Raw genomic sequence first — 27627 nt, forward strand, 5'->3', positions numbered from 1 at the left:
ATGATACAGTGAGTTCAGCCAACAAAACCTAAAGGGTGTTTCTCATGCAGAGTCATTTCACTTAAGATTCTCTTATTGTTACACCCAAAAAATATTTGAATAACTAAAAAACAGGACGACGAGCAAACTGCAGCAAGAGAACTCACTAGCGCTCCCTGAACTCTGCGGGTTTATGTCAGCAATTCTCCTGTTCCATAACACTCAAAGCAATAAAGTCAGAATGTTGTAAATGTAATGAGGTGCAGAAGGGAGAAAGCAAGGGCAAAAGATATGGCCAAGATGGCTCCCAGACATGTGTCGTCGTACAAACACAAGTGCTTTTTCACAAATGCAACAATTCAGACACAAACACTCAAAGCATGTCACTAACCAATTCAAGGACGATTAATCACACACACATAACAGAACCTTGGTCATCAGACAATAACAAATGCAGTCCTTTGTAAAATACAGTACATCTTAATGTTCTTCTGACACTTCTCTGCCTGATGACACTTATTTTCACATGAGACCTGGATGTAACAAGTACTTTTTGTTGGGGACCATCAGCGGTCTATGAATACCTCGGTTTTGGTGGAGATAGGATTACTTACTGATTATAAGGTCTGAGTAAACAGCCGTATTTCCCAGTCAAGTATTAAGAAAGAGCACAACCCATGGCATGCATCAGAGGGACGGACCTCTGTTCTGCATGCCACACAGGGTAAAGATAAACTGGCAGGTTTGTCATCAACAGCGCAAACAACTTTTCCCTCTAAAAGTAACCTGAAGTGCTTCTGTAATTTCATATTTCATTTGTAGTCTTGATCCATGACAGTGAAGATGAGGATGAATGAGGATGAGGGCTTTCTTTAACTGCTGCATCTCAGGAGCTGACATCGTCCATTCAGACAACACCTCAGTTCAAACTGCACAGGCGGGCGGCAGAACAATCAAGAAAAATGAAATTAAATGTTAATTTGTGAACAGAGCAGAGTCGGTCTCCATAACAACAGAGAGTCGGGCAGACATCCTGTACAGAGGAAGCACGTACAACTGCTGACACCTCATGGGAAATCAAGAGTTAAAGAACTCTACAATTTTATTTTATTCATCAGTTATTTCTCTTCTCAATTTAGCAATGAGAAACTATTTCAGTTCAACAAATCAGAGTGGAAATAAAAAAAATCAAGTTTGTGATTCTATTTCTTGTGTTTTCAATTTTTTTTTGAACAGGTGGAATTGAGGTTAAGACAATTTGAATGGCTTGAATTCAAAATCATTCATGCTGGTAACACAGAGTGAAGGTGCAGTGCTCGGGGTATTTACAGTCAAATGTATTCACCACAATAATTCTTTACTAGAAATGAAGGGATTTTCTGGCAGGTGAACCTTTACACACAACTGTGTGCACTTCCAATGACCCACGTTGAAGCGGGACACCAGAGAGCCAGCAGCTGTTAGGGAAAGGTGAATTTAAATTCATCCCATGACAAGAAAACAGCCACCAGACCAGTAACAGCAAATGAAAGGTAAAGGTAAAGGTAAAGGTAAAGGTAAAGGTAAAGGTAAAACCTTGCCTCAAGATCTGTTTCCATCTCAGTATGTTAAACATGTCAGTGCAGGAGTGCCCAGACCTGGCCCCTGAGATGTAACACCTTGCCTGTTTTCCAGCTCACCGTGCACTTTTTGCTACTGATTACTTGGATCAGGTGTGTTTAGTTACCCCGAATAAGGAGACAGCTGAGTCACCTATTTAGCAGAAACCAGTGAACAGAGAACTGGAAAACAAGCAGAGTGGAAGACTTCTAGGACCAAGACTGGGCAGCCCTGTGTGAATGCATGTAAGTAGCTCTTTTTGTTTTTTAAGTATAAAATGACAAAGACCTCATTAAGACCTGAATTAACAAGTCAAAGACTTGTCGTGGTCCTTTGTTTATCGCATGTTCTAAAAAGAACCCTGGAGCGGATTCAGTTACCTTTTACCCTTAGTTTTTTGTCCATGACCATGGTTCACACTGGTTCACTGGTCCCTCAAGCTAACGCTAACCGCTTTTGCTAAAGTCTCTAGCACGCAGAGGTGGACAAATGTTTACACCACAAATCTTTATTGGTAAGTAAAAGTAGCATTTAAAGTACAGCAGTGCAAGTGACATTTAGACAACAATAAAACGTGTTTCCTGTATTAAGAGTTCAGTATGGCCATTACAACTCTGGATATATGTGTTATATACATTTCTTTGGTCCTAATATGTCATATCAAATTATACCATGGTCCGGGTGAATACTCGATTCCAATTGGCTGCAGAGTGTGGATTAAAGTGATATTCCACACCTAAAAAGAGAGGTTTTGGTCACATAGCCCAAATGTTCTATATCACTATTGGTATTCCAATCATTAACATTCAAAACAACAACTACAACATAGGTTGTCGTGGCTTATTCCACAGATTATCGCAACAGCAAGACAGTAGAAAAGACGACTGAGTGACTAGTTTCCTTTATCCTGTTTGCTTCATTTGATCATTCTGAAGACTGCGATCCAGCAGAAGAGAGTAAGAGAAAATAATTTTAGAAGGAGAAAATAAGACATGAGGAAGGGATGGAACAATTTAGACTCTTTGAAACAAACTTTAACTTCATCATCTGGACAAAAACAAGTGGTTAGAGGGGAAAATTCTCACTGAACTGATGCCCTTTTTGATCTATTATGACAATCACCGTAAATATTCTAACACTTTCCTTTGCTACTGCAACTGAGGCTGTTACCATGGCAACATACCAAATAGTCCGCTTTTTGTGAAAAAGGGATTTAAATCTAAATAATAACAAGACTTAAGTACTAAAAATTAGATTGAATACACATTTCTTTTGTAAGTGACCATGGTATAAACAGAATGATGGCCTTTGAGTTGTGCATCATGGAAAGGATAATGCCCAGAACCACCCCCAGCTTCCCATTGGGGGGTTCAGGCCTCCACATCATCCATCAATTTCTAATAATGGGCACCTCATCTGGCATTATTCCTTTCATAATTAATGAAAGAAATAGTATGTTTGTTGATTCACATTTAATGACCAGAGTTACTGGTTGTTATTTCTCCCAATGAAAGAGATCTAGGAAACTACTTGTGGACTTTGCTTCTTTGAAAGATAAGTTTACTTCATCATTTGGACAAAGACAAACCGTAAGAAGTGAACCTTTCCTCTGAAACAATGCTTTGTACCATTTATAAAGCACTTTTCTAAGCTAGTTAGTCCTCATACACCAGCTGCAACAGAGTGAGCTGCAGGCTGTGGAGCCATTACCATCATGTAGAAATTCTGATGAGTTGATTTGTTCACTAAGACGTCCAGGAGAAAAACTGAAAAAGTGTTTTATATAACAACATTACAACACTGTTTTATGCATATAACCTTCCCCCGGCACTGCATATTCACTAAGACAGAGGCCAGCGCTGCCATAAAATCACTGGCCTTTTCCCACAACATGCAGCTTGACATATAAGAAGTCATTTGCTGCTAAAAAAAAGGGATTGCTAAAAACGATTATGGCACAATTTGCTCCTTGGTACTGCACAAAGCTTTTCCAAAGGTCTGCTGATAAGCTGCTGTTTCACCAAAGCCACCAGACGTTCTCAAAGACTCCTTAGTGATTCCCAGCAAGGTAAAGAAATGGATGTGAAGAGAATGCCACTTTCCTTCAAAACAAGGAATAAGGGAGGAGTTTGAGAGACGTTGTTTTTAGGAGGAATTGTCCTGGAGGGTAAAAGGCTGAATAAAAGGAGATGGCGCAGGCAGAAGAAGCAACCATTATTGAATAACACATTTAAGGGGGTTTCTAAAAACCCCTTTACTGTATTCTGTATTCTACCGCCTTAAACTGTGAAGCGCCTCAAAGGTTTTCAGAGTAGGATGTTACTGAGGAGAAAGTATATAGCTACCACTTCCATGTACAGAGTGGGGGGGGGGGGTCTTCCAAGTTTCAAGATCTACTGGAGTGATGGATGAACAATCAGAGAACAGCTGGAAGAAGCGTCTATACAGTAACCATTCTACAGAACGCAGTATCGCTTGTAGAGGAAATGAAAATTGAACATTTTCATGGAGGGCCGTCTTGGTGCTTTCCTGTTATGAAACGCCGTCATCTTTCCTTCCGGGCAAGGACTATGGTGGTGCAGCAACTTCCAGCAGACGACCATGAAAAGCTGTTCATCTTCAGCTCATACTGCAGTAAAACGATCACCGACAAACACATCCATCCACATCACCAACATGGACGAGATGCCGCTCACTTTTGACATCCTGGTGGTCCCACTGTCAAACGGAGGACACAGTTTTACTAAGACTGGGAGGCGCCGGGTGAGTTATGCCACAATTTGTGAATGGATTGTAGAAGCTTGGGCTAACACGTCTCCTTCAAGCTTTCACAGAAGCCGGCATCATTCATGAGGAGCTGCAGGCAACGAGACGGACTCTGTCGATGACGGAAAGGAGCCTGGCGTGTTTGATAGAAATGTAGCCCAGCTGTTCATTTCAGATACAGAAGATGAGGACTTTGATGGATTTTTGGATGCTGATTGATGACTGAAAAAATAAAAAATAAATCACTACCAACTCAGTTTTGCTCCCGCTGCCTTTTTTAAACTTCTTTCATCCATGTTTTACCGGTATGTTCTACTGTGCCCGCGCATTAAAACCTGGTGCGCCTTTTGTATGTGTTAAATACAGAAAAAACTCTATAACAGAGGCCGCGCCCTATAACCCAGTTTGCCCTATGGTTGTGAAAATACAGTACTGAGTGCTTTACAAACAAGTGCTCTTTCCACATCGCGTTCAGCCACTACAAAAAAAAAGTGCTTACGAGATCCTTTCAAACTGGCGGTTTCTGCCACGCTCACTCTTTTGACCGGCCGCTGCCTCTGCAGAGCATCTGGCTATGACTGCCCCCCCCCCCCCCCCCCCAATATCTTTTTAGGAGAATGTTTGTGCATGTGTACTTTAAAATTGTGTACTTATTATCTTTTTTCAGAGCCAGCCCCTCACAAGAACCAGGTCACAGGCGGAGGTGTGGTCCTTTCAGGGTTGGGTTCCCCCCTTCCTTGACTGTTTGGGTGTTGAATGATGCACGTGAGTGTGGTGTTAATCTAATTAGGTTTCTCTCCCCACCTGTAAACACGCTCTGGTATGTGCAGGTAGGCTGAGCGCAATATTGTTTGGGGGTAATTTTTGATTGTTTTATTTTTTCCATAAAAAGTAAAATATTTTTCAGAAACCTTGAACTGGGGGGAAACCGCCCAATCTAGCAACACTGATCAGGGATCATCAAAGATAAATAACCCCAAAAATAAAGATGTATTTTCTATGTGTTCTAATAGTGTTTTACTACAAAATAATATTTATAAACGTTACAAAGCTTTCTCCTCCAAAAGATTTGTGTACCCTTACTGTGTATTTTTTGAGTTACTAGTACATAAAGTATTTTAGACTTTTATATATAAAACGCCCCTCTCACCCTCCACGGGTGGTTTCTCCTCCAAGCTGGGGTCCTCTACCAGAGGCCTGGGAGCTTGAGGGTCCTGCGCAGTATCTTAGCTGTTCCTAGCACTGCACTTTTCTGGACTGAGAGGTCTGAGGTCTTTCCAGGTATCTGTTGTAGCCACTCCTCCAGCTTGGGGGTTACTGCCCCGAGTGCTCCAATTACCACAGGCACCACTGTCACCTTCACTTTCCAGGCTTTCTCCAGTTTCTCATGTTCCTTCTTCCTGATGTTCCCATTGCTTAGCACTGCCACATCCACCACAACGGCTTTCCTCTGTTCTTTATCCACCACTACATATACACCACTATATACATACATACATATAAACATACATACATACATATATGGATCCTTATAGGTAGATCCTTTGGAGTTTGTTGTTCCTTATAGTAGCTTGCATGCCAAACAAGTGTGAGCACCCCTTTATCTACATTTTACAGCATATTATTTTAGTCAAAGCTATGAAGGAATTTTATTGTCTGCTTGATCATTAAATATCTGTGATGGATCCAAAAACCTCCTGTAGCTGTTTTTACTGTGAAACTGGCAAGAACATTAGAACTGTTGTTTTTTGAAGAATGGTGAGAAACTAAAACAAAGCCGCCTCGTCTGCTGCATTTGTTGTGCATCCTGCTGGTGCTGACAACCAAAGCTGCTGCGTATTTTTCCATTCCACTTTTAGACTTTTTTTTCTTCACTTTGGGAATGTGTCCCTGCTGGGTCTTCATTTCCTCTGTCTGTAAAGATGCGCACTGATGGTAAAATCATTACCTAATGACTACAGCTTTTGTATCCATCCTTCCTTGCTGTGGAGTTCCAGTGTACACTTGTCCTGGTATTGAAGGGATTCAAGTTTATCTTCAGTTTGACTTGTGGTGCAAAAAAATGATCCCAAAGTGCTGAGAGCTACAGTCTGTGCTTTGTTTTGGTTTTTTTTTTTTTTTTACAAAATAATCATTTCTAATAAGATGAATGTGTTGTGTTATTATCTGAGCATGTTTTAGTGCCTCATAATTTAATGTTGTCATTTCAGAGGCAATAACCTTCCTGAACCTGTATGTTTCTATTGTGTTCACCTTTCCTGTTTCCGGCTGACACAAAAACCAACATAATGTTTTAAGCAATATTTTGAAATTGGTTTTATGTTTCTTTGGAAGTGACTTTGGTGCTTGTTAAAACAAAAACTTTCCAAATTTGAATAATAAAAAAATATTTAAAGAATGCAAATTACAAGATAAATCTATATTATGTCTTTACTTATTTCAAACAAGAAGTGCATTTTAATGCTTACATGTATTTATATTGGCTTTCTTTTAAAGTCTAACTGTTAAAATTTGAGCTAATTTGGTTCTTTGTTTGTAAGACAAAAGACTTTAGCTCATTCAAAATGCCTAAATGATGGTCATTCTGTGTTTTAGAAGAGCTGTAAAAACTCACAACTGCAAAATAATGGATGGATGGATGGATGGATGGATGGATGGATGGATGGATGGATGGATGGATGGATGGATGGATGGATGGATGGATGGATGGATGGATGGATGGATGGAATAGGCTCCGTGCACGAAAGTAAGGAGTTCTACTTCCACCGCCTTGAGTGTGAGGCCGACCATTTCCGGCTTGCAACTTCTATAGCAGCGACACGGCAGATTTTGATTGCGAAAGATGGTATATATCACCCGTTTTCTACAAGGTCTCCCGAAAATCGACGTGAACGACATCTACAGGATTGTCGACCAGTGCGTGGTTACATGGGCAAAATATCGTGTCTAAAATATATGTATAGTGTCGAAAATACCGAAAGGAAATGTGTCCCGTTGTAGACAAACCTGTGCTGTCACATATTTATGCAGCAGCTCGGTAACATACGAGGCGATCTTCCAAACGTGCTTTTATTAATTTTATGAATATTATGAAGTGCCTGTTCGCTCATCATTTTATATTTAATCCTTGTGGTCAGTGCTTTTTTTTGTGGAAGAAGAGCAGAACTGAAGAACAACCCAGTGTTAGGATAGGCTAACAACACGGGCTAACAACATTAGCCTTTTGATGGAGACAAAATCCAGGACAAACCATGTGGGAAACGCTGCAATCTGCATCCTGGCTGCACGTAAATGATCAGCCTTTATTTGTCGGGGCACAATTAGAAACACAATTCCATGTGTCGTGATTTTTTTGAACAGTTTCTAAGGACTGAGCGGCATTTCTGCTCTGAAAAGCTCACACACACTGTGTGCTCTGCTCTGTCCTCGCGAGTCCGGCAGCCGCTAACCCAGAGCGGCGGTTCGGCTCGCAGTCCGAATTCTCACACATAACAAAACGCACACATAACAAAGCACCCTCCCCTCAAACACATCAATAAATCCGGCTGCTCTGCTCAGAGAGGTTCACTCGGTCCACTGGCACCGGAGCCCGAACGCAGAGCTCGGATGCCGGGTCCAGACCTCAGTGGACACGCATCCCCCCCGCATCTCCCTCGTGAGGGGTGAAAGAGAGGGGAGACCCAGCGGGGCGAGAGCAGAGTGGGGCTTTACGCGGGGCGTCCGCAGAGCCGCTGGTCGGTCCCGTATGAGCTCACTAGCTTTCTCTCAGCGAAACACCGTCTATGCATGACGTAACCCAGAGCAGCAGTGACACACGATCGGAATGACCGTTTACATGAACAACGATCGGTATACCCAGCTATCTCGATCGGAAAGAAATTTTGATCCGAACGAGTCTGACCGGGGCAAAGTATTCCGAACGGCGTGTTTACATGACGCATTTTCTTTCCGATTGCTGCAAATACGAAACACGACTCGTCTTGCTTGGGGTGAAGTCCTCCCGCCGTGTTCACCATCCATTCGGCTCTCACCGACACATATACAGGAAAGCTATGAAAGGCCTCACACTCGAAACACGGAAGTTAACCGGAAGTTCTATCGTGCACGTAGGCTATTAGGATGTTGTTGTTTTTTTGCCTTGTAGTTATAAAAAGGTTCTCCATCAGGGGTCACTAACTGGGGACCACTGTCAGGATGCAGACCCAGACGCTGGGTCATGCAGACCCAGCATCTGGGTCACGCAGACCCAGAACCAGAACCAGACTTGACACAAAACCAATACGATGGGCGCCTCTTTTTTAAATGGTGGAGCTCTTGTCGTTGCAACCGATACGTTCTCACTCCCAACTTGACTTGCCATATATGGGTGTATTTTCGGGGGCCCCTCCGTGTTACTTTTATACGTTTTGGGTGTCCCCAATTCATAATTTTTCCACGCGCTGCCTTGTTCGCATTAAATCAGGGGTCCACAACTCCCGGACCCCGAACCAGTACCGGTCTGCAGTCCTAGGGCCGCTTGGTACCGGGGCAGCCGATGGGAAAACAATGCATACAGTAGTTTAACTTTGATTCTTTCCCATTTTTTATTTTCCGATTCAGAAGGAAGTATTGTTTTGGAAAACTACTGGGTTCTGTTTCACCACCTCTGCCTGTCTTGCCAGATTCGGTGACAAAAAGCGACTGCTCGCTCGGAGCGCAAGCTAACTTATAAGCCCAAAGCTAAAAGTTAACAAAAGCCAAACAAAAAGACGTGTTTGGAAAGTTTCTTTGGGGAAAAGAGCCAGTGAGGAAACTGAAGAAAAGCTTCAACTTCAGCTTAGCTTCAGCTTAACAAAGCCGGCTCTGTCCTGGGTTGCACCATCGAGGTGGGGGACAGGAGGATGTTGGCTAAGCTAACATGCATCATGGATACCCCCTCCCACCCCCTGCACCAAACGGTAGAGGCGCTGACAAGCTCCTTCAGCACCAGACTGTTGCCCCCACAGTGCAAGAAAAAGCTACCACAGGTCCCCCCCCCCACACACACACACACACACACAGCCATCAGACTGTACAACACCGTGTTACAGTGACACACTATGGACCCACGGGTGTTCTTTCTTTTCTTTTCATTCACTTACTTATGTAAGGGTTAATGGCCTTCGAAGTGTGCAGTTACTACTTTTTAACGCACGCCGTGGAAGCCTTCGCGGAGGACGGTTGCTTCCGCGAAGTGCGTTAAAAAGTAGTAACTGCACACTTCGAAGGCCATTAACCCGCTTATACCATGGTCACTTACAAAAGCAATACATATTAACCAGGTTTTAGTCCTTAATTCTTGTTTTTTTTTCCGATTTGGATCACTTTTCTCATAAACGTCGCGCAGCACCACCGCTGCAGTCAAGATTCGGCGATATAAATATGCTGATCGTCCCGATGGGTTGAATAAAGCATCAATTCAGAGGGAAAGTTAATCGCTTACCGCTTGTTTTTGCCCAGATGATGAAGCAAAAGGTTGTTTTACAGAAGCCGGCGCAGTGATACAAATCATTTAAGCTAGCCGACCGGAACTTCTTTTTTCACCGTGCGGTTATCAGGTTTTAACGCATACCCAGCAGCCAATCAGAATCGAGTATTCACCCGGACCATGGTATAATTACGTGTTTATTCACAAACTGTTGCAGCTGTTGTTGTTTCCCAGTAGTTTTTTATGTTCTTTAACGGTTGCTTTTGCTGTGATTTTTACTTATTTATTTTTGTTTAAATTCACTTTATGACTTTATCTGAAGATGTTTCTGAACTGAAGAAACTGGGAAAAGGGACGTTTTGAATTTTTCCTACAGAAAAAGTTGAATTTAGCAGGAATTTACCAGTTTTGAAATGCAACCCTGATGGACTGAAAAACTTCAAACATTTGATCAAATACGTTCTTCTGGGGAGGAGTTTGATTTGTGGAAGAAGCTAATGAGGGCTGGAGGATCCTCCTTTTTCTAGTTTTCCAGGTGATATCGGTAGTTGTCCTGGTAGTGTGCTTGCTCTGTGTGTGTGTGTGTGTATGTGTGCTTGCTGTGTGTGTATGTGTGCGCGCGGTGTGTGTGTGTGTGCGCGTGCGTGCGTGCACGTGTGTGTGTGTGCGTGCACAGTTCCATGTGTGTTATGTTGTGACATTAAAAACTGTCCTAAGGTTTTAAATTATACTGAATTCATTTGAAGTGACAGTTAGATAATAAACACATGCAGATGTGCCACAAATCCTCAGCTACTCGGTAATATATTACACAGAATATTTAGAAATATTCTTTTTAGCTTCAAGAATTTTTTTCTAACTGGATCTCTTTAAATTTTAGTTGAAAATCGCTGAGCTACATGAAAAAAATGAGAGGTTCAATCAATAAACAGTAATACATTTAAATTGAGAATGCATCCTCTGCAGATCACATTTGACAAACAAATAAAAAAGATCACATCATGTGCCGGCTTTGGGAATGGTTTGAAGTGGAACAAAAATCTCTGAAGTGCATTAAGCAAAAGTCTTGCTAAAGCTTTTCTACTTTTGTTTGTAGTCTGGCTTTGCAGAAGCAGACCTCTGCTTGACGTTTTCTGGAAGAGGTGGAGGCAGAAATCAAGCTGGTCCTCAGCGCTGCCGCTGGATCCCTCAAGGTCTGCTTAAAGCACAGCCACAACAGAGCTGGCTGCACAGCCAAAAGCCAGAAGGTTGTGTCCTTAAGCCGTTCAAAAAGCCCTCCGCCCTCCTCTGGAGAGCAGCAGGGTCACGCGGGCTCAGTGGCCGTGGCCTGTAAGGCCCCCAACACGGCTAAAACACGCAATGCAGTTGTCTTTAGTGTTGCTGCACCACTGAACACGGAAAGCCAGCTGAAATCAAACTACAGAGAGGGGGTAGAAGGAACTTCCTGTAGGATGTTCCAGTGACGCCCAGCAGACCAGTCTGACAAAGAACTCTCAATAGTTGTCTTCATTGCAGAATTTTAACCTTTTAGATGTTTCAAAAGATAAATAAGTAAACAAATCCCAACCTTATTACAGAAGTCCAGTTAGCACTTTCATAAAGAATAGATGGATAATTACTACATGATCTTATTCATCTGTTTCTGAATCAACAAGACAGGAAAAAATAAAGGAGAAAAGAAGCAAACAAGATGATGTCATTTCCTCTTCATAGGTTCAATCACACAAATGTTGAAATTTGGTTTTTACGTATGCCATCCTGGCTTCGTTTAGCTTCCTCATTTAGTGCGACTGAATCCCTCTTTTGGGGATTATTCCCCCCCAAAAGCTGCAGGAATCCACAGCATTACACTCCATCCTATCATTTATCCATACAGCAGAAATGAGAATATGCAAATGTGCTGAAGTTATTTTGCGGCTCCCAAATATGCCCCTGGGCTGCTTGTCCAATGACACAAATCATCAATTAAGATCTCAGCAGGACTTGGTGAATAAACTAAATTAGTCTTATCCCACTCTGCCAATTCATACAGAGCGGCGTGGGGAGCATCACAACAAAGAGCAAACACCTTCTTCGTGCTCCGTTGAAACTCATTCCCCGCTGAATCATCCACTGACAAAAATACACTTTCATCTGACCGCTGGGAGAGGAAACAGGCCGTCTCATGGTCTTTGAGCAGCGACAATAGCAGCATTTCTCAAAGCCCTGACTGCCACAGAGGGGGCCGCTTTACTTCCTCGTGGCATTTTACAGCCCACACCTGCCAGGCTCTTCTGAGGAAAGAGCTGAAGTGGTTCAAATCACCGCTGGGATTTCGAAGGAAGGCGGATGATTAGTAAACAAATGGCTCAGACATATTTGATTAAGCTGATGGATTCTTGATTGTCAGGCTTTTTTAATGAATCGGTTTGACAGACATTTTAATTTCACTGACAGGAGACAAAAACTGAATATATTGTGAACCTAAAAGTAGTAAATTTGCAATTTTTAAAGTCACACATCAGTTCCAAATCTGCCTTCTTGGTGACAGGTGGAAGTCTACCATTTCTGAGTGACGGAGCGACTTGAACGGACTCCCTAAACGGCTGAAAGCTGGTGGACAGAGTGCTGCTGGACGCCAACGGGCTTCCAGGACGCACACACTGAGACTGAGAGCTGTCAAAACATGCAAACCGTCATTCAAGCACCCAGAGAGTAAAGTGGGTGACGTGGGAAGACGCAGACGGACAGACTTCAGCCAGGACGCCTGCAGGTCACACACACACACACACACACACACACACACACACACACAACAAGGATTCGCACAAGCATCAGCCAAACATCCACAAACAGAACACAAGAGGAAAGTAGCGACACAAACAAAGGAGCTCAGTTACGCAAAACAAAGAGAGAACTGCAGCAGCAAAAGTCAGCAAGCATCCAACCCATTTTTGATTTCTTGGTTTATTTGTTGGGTCAGAGTAAATGCAATAGTCTTCTGTCAGTCAGAAATGTGCTGTTGAGAAAAGTTTACAATCATATTCTTCCAAAAGAATAAATAAGTGTAAACAGCAGAAAACGTCATCACAAACTTCGTTTAATAATTTAAAAAGACTTTTTTTTCTTTCACATTTTTCTACAAGTTAATATTCTCACCAACTCTAAAAAGATACTAGAATGATGTTAAACAATGAAGTAAACAGATAAATACACAGGTTACCAGCGGCTGCAGGACGCACACTGACACACACACGCACACACAAAGACACACACGGCGGCGGATCTCCAGCGCCTCGACTCTGCACCTCTAACTACACAACAACAACAACAACAACACAACAGCCAGCGGATCCAGCATCCCAAACAGGCGCAGACAGAAACGGCCGCTCTTCCTCCACGGTCCCAGCAAACTGCATTTCCTCCTCTTCCTCTGCTTCTCCTCTTCCCCTCCCCTCCCCTCCCCTCCTCTGCCTCTCCGTCTCCTCCCTCCCTCCCTCTCCGGCCTGGCTGGGTGTCTGCCTGCCTGCATGAATAATGTCCTGCCTTTTGTAATGAGGGGGGGAAGGGGGGAAAGGCCGCTGCAGGGCTGCAGCTCTGCTCTCATGCACTGACACTGAAAATGAATGACAGCTTACCTGCATGCCAATCTTCATCAGACTGACACTGGGCTGACAGCACAGCCTATACTCCTCCACACAGCCGCTGACGTCAGCCAAGCCAGACTCCTCCCACCTCCATCTTCATCCATTTTCTTCTGTTTCCCGACCCGGGCTGCCGATGCCTTCCATGTCTGTGGGAAATACGGCCACCGCGGGCAGTTGCAACTGGAAGACGCCGATTGGATCACGAAGATCAGGTTTCACTATAACAAGCCTAAACTTCTCGTTCCATCATCTCCTGTCTTGTTTTTGTTGAAGGCACAAATCCCTGCATTTGTACTTTTTTATTTTTTCAATAATTTGAAAGCAGGAAAGACAAGCATGTTATAAATGCTTTAAAGCTATTTTGCTTGTAAAGTCATAATGAGATTTATTTTACATGAATGTGGCATAAACGTAAACTCTCTAGCCTAGGCTTTAATGTCTTGTTTACTAAAGACATCAAAAATCCTCTTCTGCTATTCTGTTTTTTTTTTATTCAAATTTAAAGAGACCTTTGACTGAAAGCGCAATTCAAAGAAGTGTTCGGTATCATGAGACGTTTCATCTTTCATGCTGTGCTCCTCCAGCATCTGTAGTGACTGGATGGCTCAAGGGAAACCAGCGTTCTATTCCCAGGGGCGCGATGAGCTTCTTCCAGTGTGGGTCCTTGGTCAAGACTCTTCATGCCGCTGCCTAACTACGTAGCCACAAAGGAACCCGAGTCTGGGTCCCCGGTGCCGGTCCCCAGCCCAGATAAAACACAGGGTTGTGTCAGGAAAGACATCCAGCGTAAACATCTCTGCCAAGCCTCCTGTGTGAATCAGTGACAGCTGTGTGTGGCGACCCCTGCGGAAAGGTGAACAACATGCTGAGTACGTCCTGCACGATGGATGTCTGGACACAGCTTGAGAGGTTCAGGCTGATCTCAGAACCAGCATCTTGGGTCAGCTTGTTCTGCTTCTTTGAGTCTCTGGTGCTGCTGGACCAGCTGACACACAAACTGCAGCATCTTACTGCTAACATCAGGCATCTTTGTTCTTCTCCAGGAAGTAGCACTCTGACCTTTAGTGTGTGTGTTCTACTCCTCCAGCTTTCAGTGGTCATCCCTCACTTCCACCTTTTATCACATGATGGAAAAAATGTTCAGCTTGTTTATTTTTTATTGATAAACCATAAAGTTGCTTTCAAAAGCAGCCCACTCACTCTCCTGTCCAGATCAGTTCACCGCACATCTGCAGGCAACTTATATTTACTTTGAATGAAATGCTAAGGAATATTGAAGCCATCCCATTACATCCCTGCACCGGTTAATGAAGGAAACTGCTTTCAAATATAAATAACCTAAGAAGGCACAGAGCATGTGAATCCTACATTCTGCCTTTGGCTGACCAGAAAATTCATTAAAAATCCTTTGTTTCAGCTTTTCTTAGTTTATTTCTCTGACTAAATGTCTAAATGCTCAGATGCAAAACTGCACTACAGCTGAATTATTCACCTCAGTTAGCCTTTATTTAGACTTCTCACAAAATCACTGACAGTGAAATTTGGCAGCTTTGTCTGTTTTTATATCTATTATTTTTATTGAAAAGCTCCCTTGATCTTCTAAATTGATCACCAGACGCCGTGAACACATCAACCTTCTCGGGCTTTTTTAAACAACAGTGCATGGAAGTTTCGAGGGTACCCTAAAGGCACCACGTCTTCGCACGCTGCTGAGCGTCAGCTCCAGCCAATCAGTGAGCGGAACACCCGCGGTCCCCCTGCGGATCCGGTCAGCCCCCCCGGCGGCTGTGGAAGGTTATTTAAGGCACGTGTTTTCCTTTACCGCCTTTTGTTCCGTGAACATTGAATTTTAAATGATTATCGTATATAAATATGATTCGTTTCCCCACAAATCTCCCAAATCCATTTTTCTCCTATCTGTCCTGAAACATGGAGGCGGCCTTCTGATTGGCTCTGTTCGAAGTAACCTCACAGCCGATTGGCTTATCTTCCACTTCATTTATCCAATGAGAGCAAAGCTTCTGGTTACCAGGAAACGGTGAAAAGCGCAGACACTGGGAATATAGCTTTAAAACTTGAGCGCTCATATATTATTTTACACAAAGCACGCGCGTGCGTGTGCCACGCTGACCTAGAACCAACCGGAAGGAGGACGGGGCTGAGCCGGAATCCCGGGCGGCGGAGTTCCGAGCTGCCGCCGGCCCGGAACCGGCGCCGCGGTCGCCTCTACATGATCATCACATCTCTGTTGTCGTCCGTAGACAGACAGAGAGCATCAGCATGGCTTCCCCCGTCCTCCAGGTGGGCCCTGGAGTCCTGATCCTCGCCCTCGTTTGGGTCGCGGCTCTTGCGTTCGGCATCCTGCTGCTGAGAGCGTCCGGATCTGCCAAGTGAGTGGGAACCCGAACCGGAAGGCCTCATTCAAATGCTGATGCTTCTCCCTCAGCTCGTGATGACGTGCTTCATACACACGTCCAGTTGAAATCCTGTAGTAGGTTGTGAATCATCAGCATCAGTTTGATTTAAACTGAAGACTTTGATTGACAGCATGATGTCATCAACACACCAGCACTGAGCCCTGAGGAACACCTCGAGATTTGTTCAAGTCGTCTTCTTTCACACATCAGGATTTTATCAAATACTCCATAAATCTGATTTTGGAAAGTTTATCTTTGATCTCTTTGTAGAAAAAGGTTAAACATCTCATTGATGGACCTTTTTCTCCTGTTCAGACTGAGCTGACAGGAGAAAACCGTTTCATAATAGTGGGGGGTATTTCTGCCAAAATACTGCACTGATTAGATGATGATTAAAAGTTTACTGATTAATTCAATGACATTTATTTTTACATTTTCCCTTCATGAAGTGGTTCTAAAAAACCACTTCATGATTTAAACTCAAACAAAGGTGGAACTTGTATCCAAAAATGTGAATTATTTAAAGAAAACCACCTGAATAAGCTTTTTGCTGTAAACTACTGGCTATTGTTAACATGGATTTGATTCGTTTGATGTAACCTTTTTTCATGACCCTGTTTGGTTCCGTCACACACATCCTTTTTTCTGTAGACATCAGCAGTGTCTTGTTTTTCTGACTTCTTGAAACATCCACAGTGTCCATGCAGTGATCACAGCATTTGATAATGTAACTGTAGTTAGATTACACAACGTAACCAGAAATTACTCCACCAAAGCTCCCAGAGAGCCGCTGATGACGTCCTGAACCTCTGAATCTGAACCGTCTTCCTCCTGCAGGTTAGGAGTCATCCCTGTCTTCCTCCTGGCTCTCTCCATCACCTTAGCTCTGGTCGTTTTCCCTCGAAGCCCAGAGACTCCTCCCCCTTTCAAAGAGAAGGAGGTGAGCTGGACGCACATCACACTCCTCTCACAACCTGCTGCTGTGCAGCTGCAGCTGACTGCACACCGTCCTTCCTCCAGTCCCATCAAGGATATGAAGTGAAAACTTCTGCTTTTTTATTTTGTGAAGGGCTCCCAGAAGCCGTTCTCCTTCCCCAGCACAGCTGCCAAAAGCAGCAACAGCACCCCCCCACTCTGAGTGCAGTAAAGACCCTAGCAGTATTATGGGCTGTTATGGCGGCACATGCTTAATGGAAGCATAATGTGGCTCATTTGAAAACAGAGCAGTCTTGATCTGGTGCCATTGGGATTCATCACCACCAACTGTTTTGGGTCCAGACGGCCGTGTCTGCATCCAGAGGGTCCAGCTCAGCTCGCCGCTCACTAATGCACTCAAAAGGATGTGGTGTCTGAGTTTCACACTTATTCTGTGTCTGCGGACAAAGAAAGCAGAAGGGAGACGATGCCCAGCCTTAAGTGAGAACAGGATTCTGTCTTCAGCGACAGCTGATTGTGCTTCAGCCTGTGTGCCTGCAAATAGTGTCACTGTGGGAATTTCTGCACTTGTTGTGGAGGCCTGCCTGCTTCATCTTGTTCCAACAGCAACACACAACAAACACTCCCCCATGTTGCCTCAGAGTCGTGCCAGTAAGCCGACTAGCTCTGCCAAGCAAGCTGCCGCCCCACTGAAATAGGCGAGCAGAGCGGCGTCCTGCGTGCGTGGCCTCTGTCTGACGGCCAGACCAGCAGAGACGCTCTGGGTTTCCCTTCCAGACTCCACAGACAAAGATGTCAGAGCCGCTCAGACCTTCCGGTTACTTCACTCCTGTCCTCATGTGAGCTGCTGCTCCCCTTAGCAGCCGTCAACTTGATTCAAATCTCACAAAATATGATTCAGAAAAAGAGAACATGATAATGATGCTACATTTGTTTTTCCTAAAAATACAGTTCATGGAAAAGAACTGGATGCAGTGAGAATCCTTTGTGTCTGCGTCTCAGCTGCCAGCAGAGATGCGCCCACGAGAGGCGGCCTTAACCTCATCCTGTTAAGCTCAAATAAAACATCACACCACCAATTACACCAGTCCTAAACTTAGGGTGGGGGTGGTCTATTTAACACCCCACTCCCCACCTGCTCCCACGCACAGGCACATTAATAAAACATGCTCCACACACTCAGGCTTCCTGTTCGCCGTCTAATTGGCAGATTAAAACCTGAGGTGTGTTATTTGGATCCATCTCTGAATGACTCCCTTTGTTATACCCGCCTTTCTTAGACACAAGAATGCTTTTCACAGGCATCATCATCATCATCATCATCATTAGGACTATGATCATCTTGTCTCATTCCATAAAAGTCACTGTCTCTCTGTACACAACAGTTGGGCTGCTGTCTCCTGTTATTTCTGCTTGAGGCTTTTTTCTCACTTTGTCGTCTTGTTTTCCTTGGCGGCTCATAAATTATTAGCGCACTCTGAGACATCAGTGAGCTTTTGGAAAATCTCTCTGAAACATGAGTTTCTATACAAAGAAGCATCAACATCTGTCGGAGAGGCTTGTTGTTTCTTCAGGATCTCCTCTCCATTCTTCATATTTTATGTACCGATCACTGAATTACTGAGACCTGTCTTTCTAATGTAGTTATGGTAAACTACTGCACTGCCGGCATTTTTAACACTCACTTTAAAAAAAGCTAGTTCACCAACTCGGCAGGTCTCTGGAAGGCAAAGTTTGCCCAGTCTTTGGATTTAAAGGTGGTGACAGGCTTTTGTTCTTTCAGCGTCCTTGTTGAGTCCTTTAATCGTGTCTTCAGAGCCGAAATAAAGAAGCCAGGAATTTGTATTTTAGGTTCAAGAGAACATTGTTCAGCTCTCTTTATTTACTGCTTAAATGACTGCATCCTGTCATGATGATATCCATACTTACATCAAACCCAAACTCTACTGTGACAGTAGTGGTGCTGCACTGAGATTCCTGACATTTCCTTTTCTTTTTACAAGTTTCTTAAAAAATATAACTCTTACTGACTGACTTTGCTAGTGTTAGGGTTTTAAGTCAATACAGTTGTGATTCATTTTTTACTTTAATAAATCCCATAAGGTAAGTTAGGTTCCTAGGGAGTGAACTCTGAGTCTGTAAATGAAGACGTCTCCCATCAAACCATATCCTTTCTGTTGGAACTGCCGTCCATTCAGTAGCTTGCAGTGTGGAATATGGACGCTTCAGTGCTCTGACCAGGTCACCATAAACCACTTCTACACCTGAGCTACATGGTTACAGGTGTCTTCACGTGGCTGTGACAGTAACGTAAACCCAGCAGCAGCAGCAGCAGCAGCAGCAGCAGCAGCAGCAGCTAGGCCATTGAACCTCCAATTAGCTGTCAAAAGATTCAATGAGATTGTGTCATAGAACATACCAGCACTGACTGTCTGCTCTCATCAGCTGGTTCACTCTGTCCTCAGCCTCTAAGCTGAAAGAAGACGTGAAAACTCTAGCTAGTTGAACTGAGGCTGTCTCACGGTGATGGACCTAAACTGTTGACTACATTCCACTATGGTCTTATTTAAACAGATCTTGTAACTGTATAACCTGCAGTTGTGTGTGGTGGTGTGGTATCTGATCCCACCAGCAGCTGCTTTTTTAACTCTTCCTGTGTTTGATGATAACTCTGCCGTTACAGTAGACGTCTGGGATAAGCTGCTCTCTTGTATCCAGTATGAATTTGATACAAATATGAATGTAAAACCAATCTATTCACCGCCAGACCTGCAGAAACTGGGAAGAAATGTGTAGAAGTGAAAGTTTTCAGTCTTTGAAGGTTTTTTTCATTCACACAGTTTACTTTAACAACGGAACAAATATAGGACTCACAATCCCCACATCTCCAGTTTTCTCTACTCAAGACATTTTTTAGGTATGAAACTATATCTCCAAGTTTCAGACATTATGTGTTTGCATATGATCCTTTTCTTCACACCGTGACGTTCAATGATACCAAAACCCTCCGGTTCTTTCTGCTGCATTGGTATTTAACTACAGAGTGAGTGCATTTTCTCTGACCTGTCAGCAGTTATTGTACCTGTACATTTTACGTTTTTGTAACCACAACATTCAAGCATAACCCAAATTTACTGAGAACCTTTTTTAGGCAACTGGTTTCCCAATATTTCCATATAGGCTTTGCTAAAGTTTCTTCTTCATATATGTTCAGATGATTATGTTCCTGAATCAAAATGACAGTGTCAGAGAAAAATCCAAACTGTAGTGTAACAATAAAGTGGTTTAGTACTTTCTCCTGTGCAGATGGAGGAGGGGAAATGGTGGGGGGCTGTCAATGATTCGATGTATGTAACTGATGCTTGAAGCTTTCATCATGTTGTCAGTTCCTGAACAAATCAACCAGTTACCTTCAATTGATGTGAATGAAGCAAAAGCTAAACATTAGATCAGACATTTCACTCCACAGGCAGCCCAACATCTGGAAAATCAGTGTTCCTGACAAAGAATCGCTGACCCAAGACACAATAACAACAATGCACAATAAACAAACAGTATGCAGAATATTGCTGGTTGATATTGGCTTTAAATTGTGCATTCACAAATTCTTTAGGCATGTAAATAACAGCCCAGCTGACCAAAGCGCTCTCCTGACATCTAGTGGCCAATAAAGACTGCTGATGGAAAGTTGTTTCCTTTGCAAAGGGACAGTAACCAAGCACAAATGCTACAGGACTCAATGTATTATTTATAGTATTATCTATTAGTTCTCTCTTTTTGTTCAACAGATAACAGACACGTTGTTCATTGGCCGCTATGTTCTCCTGGCTGTGGTGAGCGCCGTTTTCTTGGTGACAGTCTTTATGCTGCTTCCCTTTCATTTCCTGGAGTCGGTGCATGCCAAGGTCTCAAGAAGACGGTGAGCCGCCAGCATCAGAGGGGGCTCCAAGACCACGCCCCCCGCCTGCATGAACACAAGACAAGCCAGGCGGCCGGTTAGCTGAACCTTTCCTGGGGGAGCCCTCAGATGGATCTGGGTAGACTTTGTTTGTTGTTGACAGTCATAGAACAAACAAACTGTTGTTGTTTTTTTCTGAGGTGTAATTTTCTGTCAATTAAAACAAACACAAACAGACAAAATGTTTAATGCTGTGAATCTATAGTCATTTTTGGTTGACCGATGATAAACACGATTGACAGTTTTTCTAAAAACTCCACATGTGTGTGAAGGTCAGTTAAAGTTGTTTTTGTTCTCTTTCTCCTGGTTCGTGACACACATTTAACTCTGGATCCTCTGAAAGTCCATCCTTAAAAAGAACCTTCTAGACTCATCAGTGGGGAAGATCTGAGCTCACTGTTGAAGGGTCTTCAACTCCAACATCCAGAAGAGTGTTAACCATGTACTGAGGGGGCTTCAGACATTTTTTCCAAGCCTTTCACCTCCATTCTGAATGCTTACTATGTGACTGGAAGTTACTATGTCAGTTTGTTTTAACTATCTGTCTGTGGGTCTTCAGAGTGTGTTTTTCTATAGTCTGCCTTATTGAGAGGGGTTTCTTGTTTGCCTGTGAAAAGCAGTTTTGTTCCCACACCTGTGGCAGTTTTTTGGTATATTAAACGTTGCACCTACCTTCTAGATTGGCTCATGTTCTTTACATTTGGGTTTCATTCCTGCTACTGGAAGTAATATTACAAGCTGATGATGTCAAACCCAGCAGGAAGTTTCCAAGCCGACAAACGTCCACCACCTTTGACATGTCAGTGCTGCCCTAAAGCCACATTCACACCAGCTGTGGAAACCCGCTGTAGCCCTTGTGCTATCCTAGGCACTTTAACGTTGGGAGTTGGGTCATCTAGACCCACTAGACCGTGCTCTGAACCTTTTTTCTTCAATGATTTGTGATCTTCACTGGTGTCCATGGATTACATGAAATCTTTCCACCTTTATCCACCTTTGTCATGGTAGGGAGAACACGTCAATGGAAGGGGGGGGGGTCATCTAAGATAGCACAAGGGGTTAATTCATGATCTAACTAACATATGAAGAACATGTCCTCATGAAATGGGAATTGTCATTGTTTGTTTCAAAACAAAATGAGACTGAACTGTTCAAAAATTAACATTTTGATACATCGTACAATTGATCTGAATGTTTGCTGCCCTTTTTCAGCAACTTTACTGCAGACCACAGAGGTGAATGCTCTTCATTTTTGCCCTGAAAACAAAAACCTACAACCGTGATTGGTTCTTAAAACATGGAAAGCCTTGTACCCAGACTGCTGCTTTCTCAGTGCTTTGACGTTTGAAATAGCAGCTCAGTCTTCCTGTAGTGTTGAGCAACATTTCCAGACTAACTTTGTACACATACTCAAAAAAATAAAGCAAATACTTGGGGAACAACAGAAAGTTACTCCAAGCCAATCACACGTTTGTGAAATCAAACTGTCCACTCCACTTTGGAAGCAACACTAATTGACCATCAATTTAATAAAAAAATGTATAGATAAACTTAAAAAAATGGCCTTTAGGAAGTTCTCTGTATGTAATTAGAAACAGAGATGGTAAATAATGGCTCTCAGCAGCAAAAGTAATGTTGTATATTGTTGTTTATTTCATTTGCATCAAATGAATTATGAGAATGTGCTTGTTTGGTTAGTTGATTTATAGTTAGCTATTTGAAAACAATGCATTCTATAATGTTAGGCTTTAGTCTGCTATATATAGAGCATTTGTATCGTTTTACAAATTTGTAAGGTTAACACAGGCCGTCTGCTGGACTATTCAAACAAGTAGTTGTAGAGTTAGATAAGCTAATTCTTCTCTATGAGTTCTGGTACATGGCCTGTCCGTCCTGGGGGAGGATCCCTCCTTCATGTGGACACGCCTGAGGTATTTTGATGTTTTTTTCTGGAATTTGTTTTTTTTAGGAGTTTTTCCTTACCAAGAAGGAGGATTTAACCCTTGTGCTGTCTTAGATGACCCCCCCTTCCATTGAGGTGTTCTCCCTACCATGACAAAGGTGGATAAAGGTGGAAAGATTTCATGTAATCCATGGACACCAGTGAAGATCACAAATCACTGAAGAAAAAAGGTTCAGAGCACTGTCTAGTGGGTCTAGATGACCCAACTCCCAATGGTAAAGTGCCTAGGATAGCACAAGGGTTGTTCAGTACATGTCCACATACTGACCAAGAAGCCGCATTTAGCTTCCTGCGTGTTGATTTTTTAGCTTTCATGTAAACAGGAAATTTATTTTTGGAAGTGGGAGTAGGGATTAGAGAGAACTGAATTTGGTGGGTATGATTCTCCTAATGAATAATACACTAGCACATAACCAGCTTTGTCATTCCTAGAAAAAAAGGCACATAAAAACACAGCTTTGTGAGTTCTGCATTTATTTGACTGGAAAAAAAACAAAAATAGAAATAATCACTGAAGCTGGTAAAGATGATTTCGCTTGAATTAACAAGAGTAGTTGTGTTGTCATGAATTCTTCACATGCTTCCCACCATGGCAGTAAACACAGAAGGAAACATGCGTTTGTTTTTTCAAAGAACTCCACACCTTGGTTTCACATTTTGCCACTGAATCATACCTTTGAAGATCCCAGCACTGCATTCAGAAGTGTTGTGAGGTCGATCCCGTGGCGTTGTAATAAAATGACGATCCCAGTGAGTAATGAGCTTTGTAGGATAAAGCTTCATTTACAAAGGACCCCTCCCACATCCATTTTAAAGTGTGAAGTCAGAGGAGACATGGAGTGGAATTCCAACCAGGGCGATGAAAGAGAATCTAATGAATCAAAACCAATCCTGTTAGTTCCAGCCCACATGTCCATACTGTGGACCTATTTCTGCACGACTTTCCAGAAGCTGCATGGGAACTGCTGGCGTTTCAGAAGTGGGAGATAAGCGGTGACACCATTTTGACTTCTTAGTGAACACAGACAGGAATAAACATGAGCCTAACTTGTAGCAGAAAGTGGAACAAGTTCATTTTTACTTATGTCACTCATTTGTTGAGTCTCAGGTCAGGAACACCACTCTCACTACTTCCGCTCGGCCTTCAAGTTCTGGAAGTTCAAGACATTTCCAGAGCTTGAGGTTCAAAATGTCCAAGAGAATGCCTCGCCCACTCCTCTGTTCTCACACCCTCTCCCATGTCACCTTACTTTGTCTCCCCCCTCAGGTTCTAGGGACTGGGAAAATAAGCGGAACAAAGCATGTGGGGGTGTGAGGATCATTTGTGGCACAGCCAGCTGGACATATAAAGAGAAGGGGTGGGCGTGGCCACGAAAACAAGAGCAATGCAAGGGCAAAGAGGTGGTAGCTGAAAGCCCAGGCTGCTTGGTTGTGAGACTGCAAAGGGAACAGGCAGCACGTCTCCTGGGGCAGAACTGACATTCAGATTCACTGAAGCAGAACTTCTAGCTTGCCGTTCACATCCGCAGCCATTTTGCCCGCTGTTCCCGTCCCACCCAGATTCCAAAACATTGAAATTCAATGAGTAGATTTCAGACACTGTTTGTGCACTTCTCTAACAAGAATGTGGCTCTGTTCATGTTCAGTCGAAGTCAGGTAAACAAAACCAGTTTAGTGCTCCCTGAAGTATCACTGAAAGCTTTCCTGAGCTTCGTTTAGACGACACTTTATTAGGACTGGGTGGGTGTTTGGCTAGCTTAAAGACGATGGTGTTTTCACTACAGTGTGAAAGACAGAGTGAAAAAAGAAACACAGCTTTGTTTCCTTGGCAACCAAGGAAACATTGCTTGGTCCTTTTGTACATTACCAGGGGGCTATCACTGCAACTCACAGGGGGGGGGAGGGGGGCAGCTTCTGTCTCAGTCTTTTAATTATTTGTCACAACAGAATTAGTGTTCAACTCTGTATGCTACAAATATGAAGATCTAGGGGAGGACAGGCAGGTTGAACTCCCCCCATGGGGGCTCTGTTTGCATGAATTATGAAAACGACAATATATTACCCATAGTTCCCGTGATCAAAGTCACAGCATCTTAACATTAATGGCCTGAATACACCATTTTTCTAAAGAAAAAAACCAGAGATCCTACTTTAATCATATCTTCTGTATTATAAGGATCTTCCAAGTACCAACCAAACAAACACTAATTTTCATCAGACTGACTTGAATGAACACTGTTGCTATATGTGGGCTCAAAGCTGCAGTTTCCTTTCTCCTGGGGGTATAGCTTTTTATTGTGAACCGAGCAAAGAGACACCAAGATGTTCACTTCACTCTTGTTCCTTTACTGATTACAGATTATTATTCCATACATCATCACACTGAATTCCAGTTTGATAGAAATTGCACCATCATTTATTAGAGTGGTCTGAGTAGAGAACTACACAAACAATGACCATCGTTTTGTCTTTTTGTCCCTGTTTAAGAGCAATAAAGTACAGCTGTTAGCAAGTGAAATGGCTAGTTTGGTGTTAGTTACTTAACCCCTTGTGCTATCCTAGGCACTTTAACATTGGGAGTTGGGTCATCTAGACCCACTAGACAGTGCTCTGAACCTTTTTTCTTCAATGATTTGTGATCTTCACTGGTGTCCATGGATTACATGAAATCTTTCCACCTTTATCCACCTTTGTCATGGTAGGGAGAACACGTCAATGGAAGGGGGGGGGGGTCATCTAAGACAGCACAATGGTTAAATTATGTTTACACCATGAAAAAGTTAATGTTATGTGTAATTTTTGATTTAGTTACAAAGCCCCACCCCTCACAGAATCAGGGGCCATGTGGTCATGGCTGTTAGTCTCTCACAAAACAAAAATGACCTTTTTCTAAAGTCAGATTCTGAATGATTTTTTTACAAAGAACAACAACAATAACAGACACATTGTCTGCAACATGAAGAAGCTCCGTGGCTATCAAATAAATAAAGAAAAACTCTCAATTTGCTGGGCATGTTTTTTCTTTTTGCTTAAAATATGACAGAAAGCATTTAGCAAACAATAATTGGATTAAATGAAGTATGTCTCAAAGGCACATTTATTTTTCTTGACACTGTCTTTGATGCTGTAGCTGTACACTATCTCCAGATTCATGGCCGGTTCTTGCCATGTTTGGGGAGTTTGGGTTGACCCAACAATGGATGTATTCCGATGTTGTTTTTTAGAATCATGCTCTGGGTCAGACTTAGGTGACTGACAGCTTTCTCTGAAATGTTTGGGTGACTGTAAATGAAAGACCAAAAAAGGCCAGCTAATGCTGTCAGACCACAGTAACAGAACAGTTTCAGCCAGCTGCAGTTTCTGACAGACAGCCATCTCTGTGGCATTTAGGTTTGTGATCAACTTCAATTGATCATTTTCTTTGGTAGAAGAAAGATAAAAATCAGAAGTGAAGAACTTTTTCCGGAAAAAAGGGGGGCACACACCAGACAAGCTAACTAGCCATAAAATTGACTTGCTACTTTTGCTTTCCTGCGGGCGAACCAGGATGATATATGAGACTCACACTGTGCAGACAGGCAGCAACAAATTTCTTTGGCTACATGACCGGTGTGACGTGGATAGAGGAGAAAAAGAGGATGGTGGCAATAACCCACAGTGCAGTGACAAAAGGAGGCCTTTTTTCTCATTTTGTCACTTTAAACATCTTTAGTACAGGGAAAGTTCACTGCTTTTTACATTTAAGATAATTTATAAGTAATTTTTTTTTTCTTTCAGTTTTATTGACTTTTGATAGAATTCTACAACTTTCTATTTCTATTTCTTTATTACATTGTGCAAAAATAGTTTTTTGAATGAGGCAGATGATTTTTTTCATGTTTACCTTTCTCTCATTACACTCGACATGAAGCTGATCTTAGAGAACAGTCAGCTCATTGGATCTTTGTCCTCTGGCCTGTTAGCTTTGTTTTCTCCCCTCTCTCAGCACTTCCAAATGTATCGATGCAAATGTTGTTGGACAATACAAAACTCCTGTGACCCCTTTGCCTCTCTCCCAGCATGAAGTTGGAAAGTTCCAGTTGATGATTGTTCTATTCCCTTCCAGCTTTGCTCTATCCAACACCCAGGAAGGAGGGAGACCAAGATGCCAGCAGCACTGAAAACAGGAGGGGAGGGTGTCTTAAGTAAAATGAAGTACGTGCAGGGTGCCAAACTCCAAGCGAGTCAATCCCAGGACAAGCCACATGCAGCGTCTCAGGGCGTTCAGTGTGGATGGGGCCACGGCTGCTGAGGAGTAGCAGCTTGAAGGGGTTGGAGTGTTTTAACCAGAAAGGGTTGTGGAGTGAAGATGCACGTTAGTGCCTGGTTTCTATTGGTTTACTGGCTTTATGCGTACACTGAATTCTCCCAGCAGTGCCCGTTCCAGCACATCTGTCCAAAAGAGGCACGCCTGGACAGGGGGTCAGAGATCCAGGTCAAGGAGCAGATTCATCACAGTTTGGGGCACCAGCACAGATCTCACAGGAGCAGACAACAACAACATCGAAAAGGTAAGACTGTGCAGCCTGCTGCAGGGCTGCTGCTGTCACTGCAGACTGAAGCAGCAGCTGCATGAAAAACACCTCTCTGCTGTGGATTGTAATGAAAAAAGAAAAAAAAAACAGGGATGTCAATAATGTTGCAATACCTACGGTTTTATTTTAAAGCATTCTGCAACACTACGGAGTTAAAGAAGCAAAAGAATGAACATTTTTGATCACCTTCTTTTGACTAAAGAGCCCTGTGCTGCAGCAGAATCAATCATGAAGGTCCATGATGCAAATTGCATCATCAACTTATGTCAATCTTTGTGATATTTTACTAAGGAAATGGAAGAAAATGTTTATACAGAAGGATAAATCAAATTTAGACACTTTTAAGCTACATTTTAGACCCTT

At 42.9% G+C, this 27627-nt stretch overlaps 3 protein-coding genes and 2 long non-coding RNA genes across 12 annotated transcripts in view; 4 read left to right on the top strand and 1 right to left on the bottom strand.

Annotated features, from left to right (window-relative positions):
• LOC101163134 (pbx/knotted 1 homeobox 2) overlaps nt 1–13564 on the bottom strand; it is a 107152-nt gene extending 93588 nt beyond the window's left edge. Inside the window, exon 1 of one of the 3 annotated variants that reach the window (XM_078931062.1) lies at nt 13408–13564. The gene's annotated coding sequence lies outside the window, so the exon portion shown is untranslated. Of the gene's footprint in view, nt 1–146; nt 193–13407 lie in introns of those variants that run through there. The other 2 variants (XM_023962256.2, XM_078931061.1) reach the window with 2 other exon arrangements.
• On the top strand, nt 6145–12566 carry LOC144983776 (uncharacterized). Its single transcript, XR_013647584.1, has 2 exons — nt 6145–6279; nt 12321–12566. It is a non-coding gene; the product is annotated as an uncharacterized LOC144983776 (long non-coding RNA).
• On the top strand, nt 13489–14837 carry LOC144983772 (uncharacterized). Its single transcript, XR_013647580.1, has 2 exons — nt 13489–13628; nt 14001–14837. It is a non-coding gene; the product is annotated as an uncharacterized LOC144983772 (long non-coding RNA).
• Nucleotides 14838–15095: 258 nt separating this feature from the next.
• On the top strand, nt 15096–21405 carry tmem218 (transmembrane protein 218). Of its 3 annotated transcripts, none has more exons than XM_078931065.1 (4): nt 15096–15224; nt 15682–15806; nt 16671–16773; nt 20558–21405. In XM_078931065.1, the coding sequence occupies exons 2-4, from the start codon at nt 15697–15699 to the stop codon at nt 20690–20692; spliced, it is 348 nt and encodes a 115-aa protein (XP_078787191.1). In that variant the 5' UTR covers nt 15096–15224; nt 15682–15696; the 3' UTR covers nt 20693–21405. The 3 variants fall into 3 exon arrangements, 2 of the variants coding, with proteins under 2 accessions (XP_078787191.1, XP_023818025.1); XR_013647579.1 differs by lacking the exon at nt 15096–15224 and having other exon boundaries at nt 15447–15806; nt 20558–20806; nt 21071–21405; XM_023962257.2 differs by lacking the exon at nt 15096–15224 and having other exon boundaries at nt 15447–15806.
• A 5488-nt stretch (nt 21406–26893) lies between these two features.
• Nucleotides 26894–27627, top strand: part of robo4 (roundabout, axon guidance receptor, homolog 4 (Drosophila)) — a 55021-nt gene continuing 54287 nt past the window's right edge. For all 4 annotated transcript variants that reach the window (XM_023962267.2, XM_078931058.1, XM_023962266.2 and 1 more), the window contains exon 1: nt 26894–27240. In XM_023962267.2, coding sequence (XP_023818035.1) covers nt 27039–27240 — 202 coding nt within the window. In that variant the 5' untranslated portion in view covers nt 26894–27038. The remainder of the gene's footprint in view (nt 27241–27627) is intronic.

Source organism: Oryzias latipes, chromosome 14 (assembly GCF_053564925.1).
Source record: "Oryzias latipes strain Hd-rR chromosome 14, Olatipes_Hd-rR_3.1".
NCBI classification, from domain to species: domain Eukaryota; kingdom Metazoa; phylum Chordata; class Actinopteri; order Beloniformes; family Adrianichthyidae; genus Oryzias; species Oryzias latipes.

Coding starts and splice junctions, on each gene's coding strand:
- tmem218 (XM_078931065.1), top strand. CDS start 15,697: ATGGCTTCCCCCGTCCTCCAGGTGGGCCCTGGAGTCCTGATCCTCGCC. Junction 15,807..16,670: donor AGAGCGTCCGGATCTGCCAA/GTGAGTGGGAAC, acceptor TTCCTCCTGCAG/GTTAGGAGTCATCCCTGTCT. Junction 16,774..20,557: donor CCCCTTTCAAAGAGAAGGAG/GTGAGCTGGACG, acceptor TTTGTTCAACAG/ATAACAGACACGTTGTTCAT.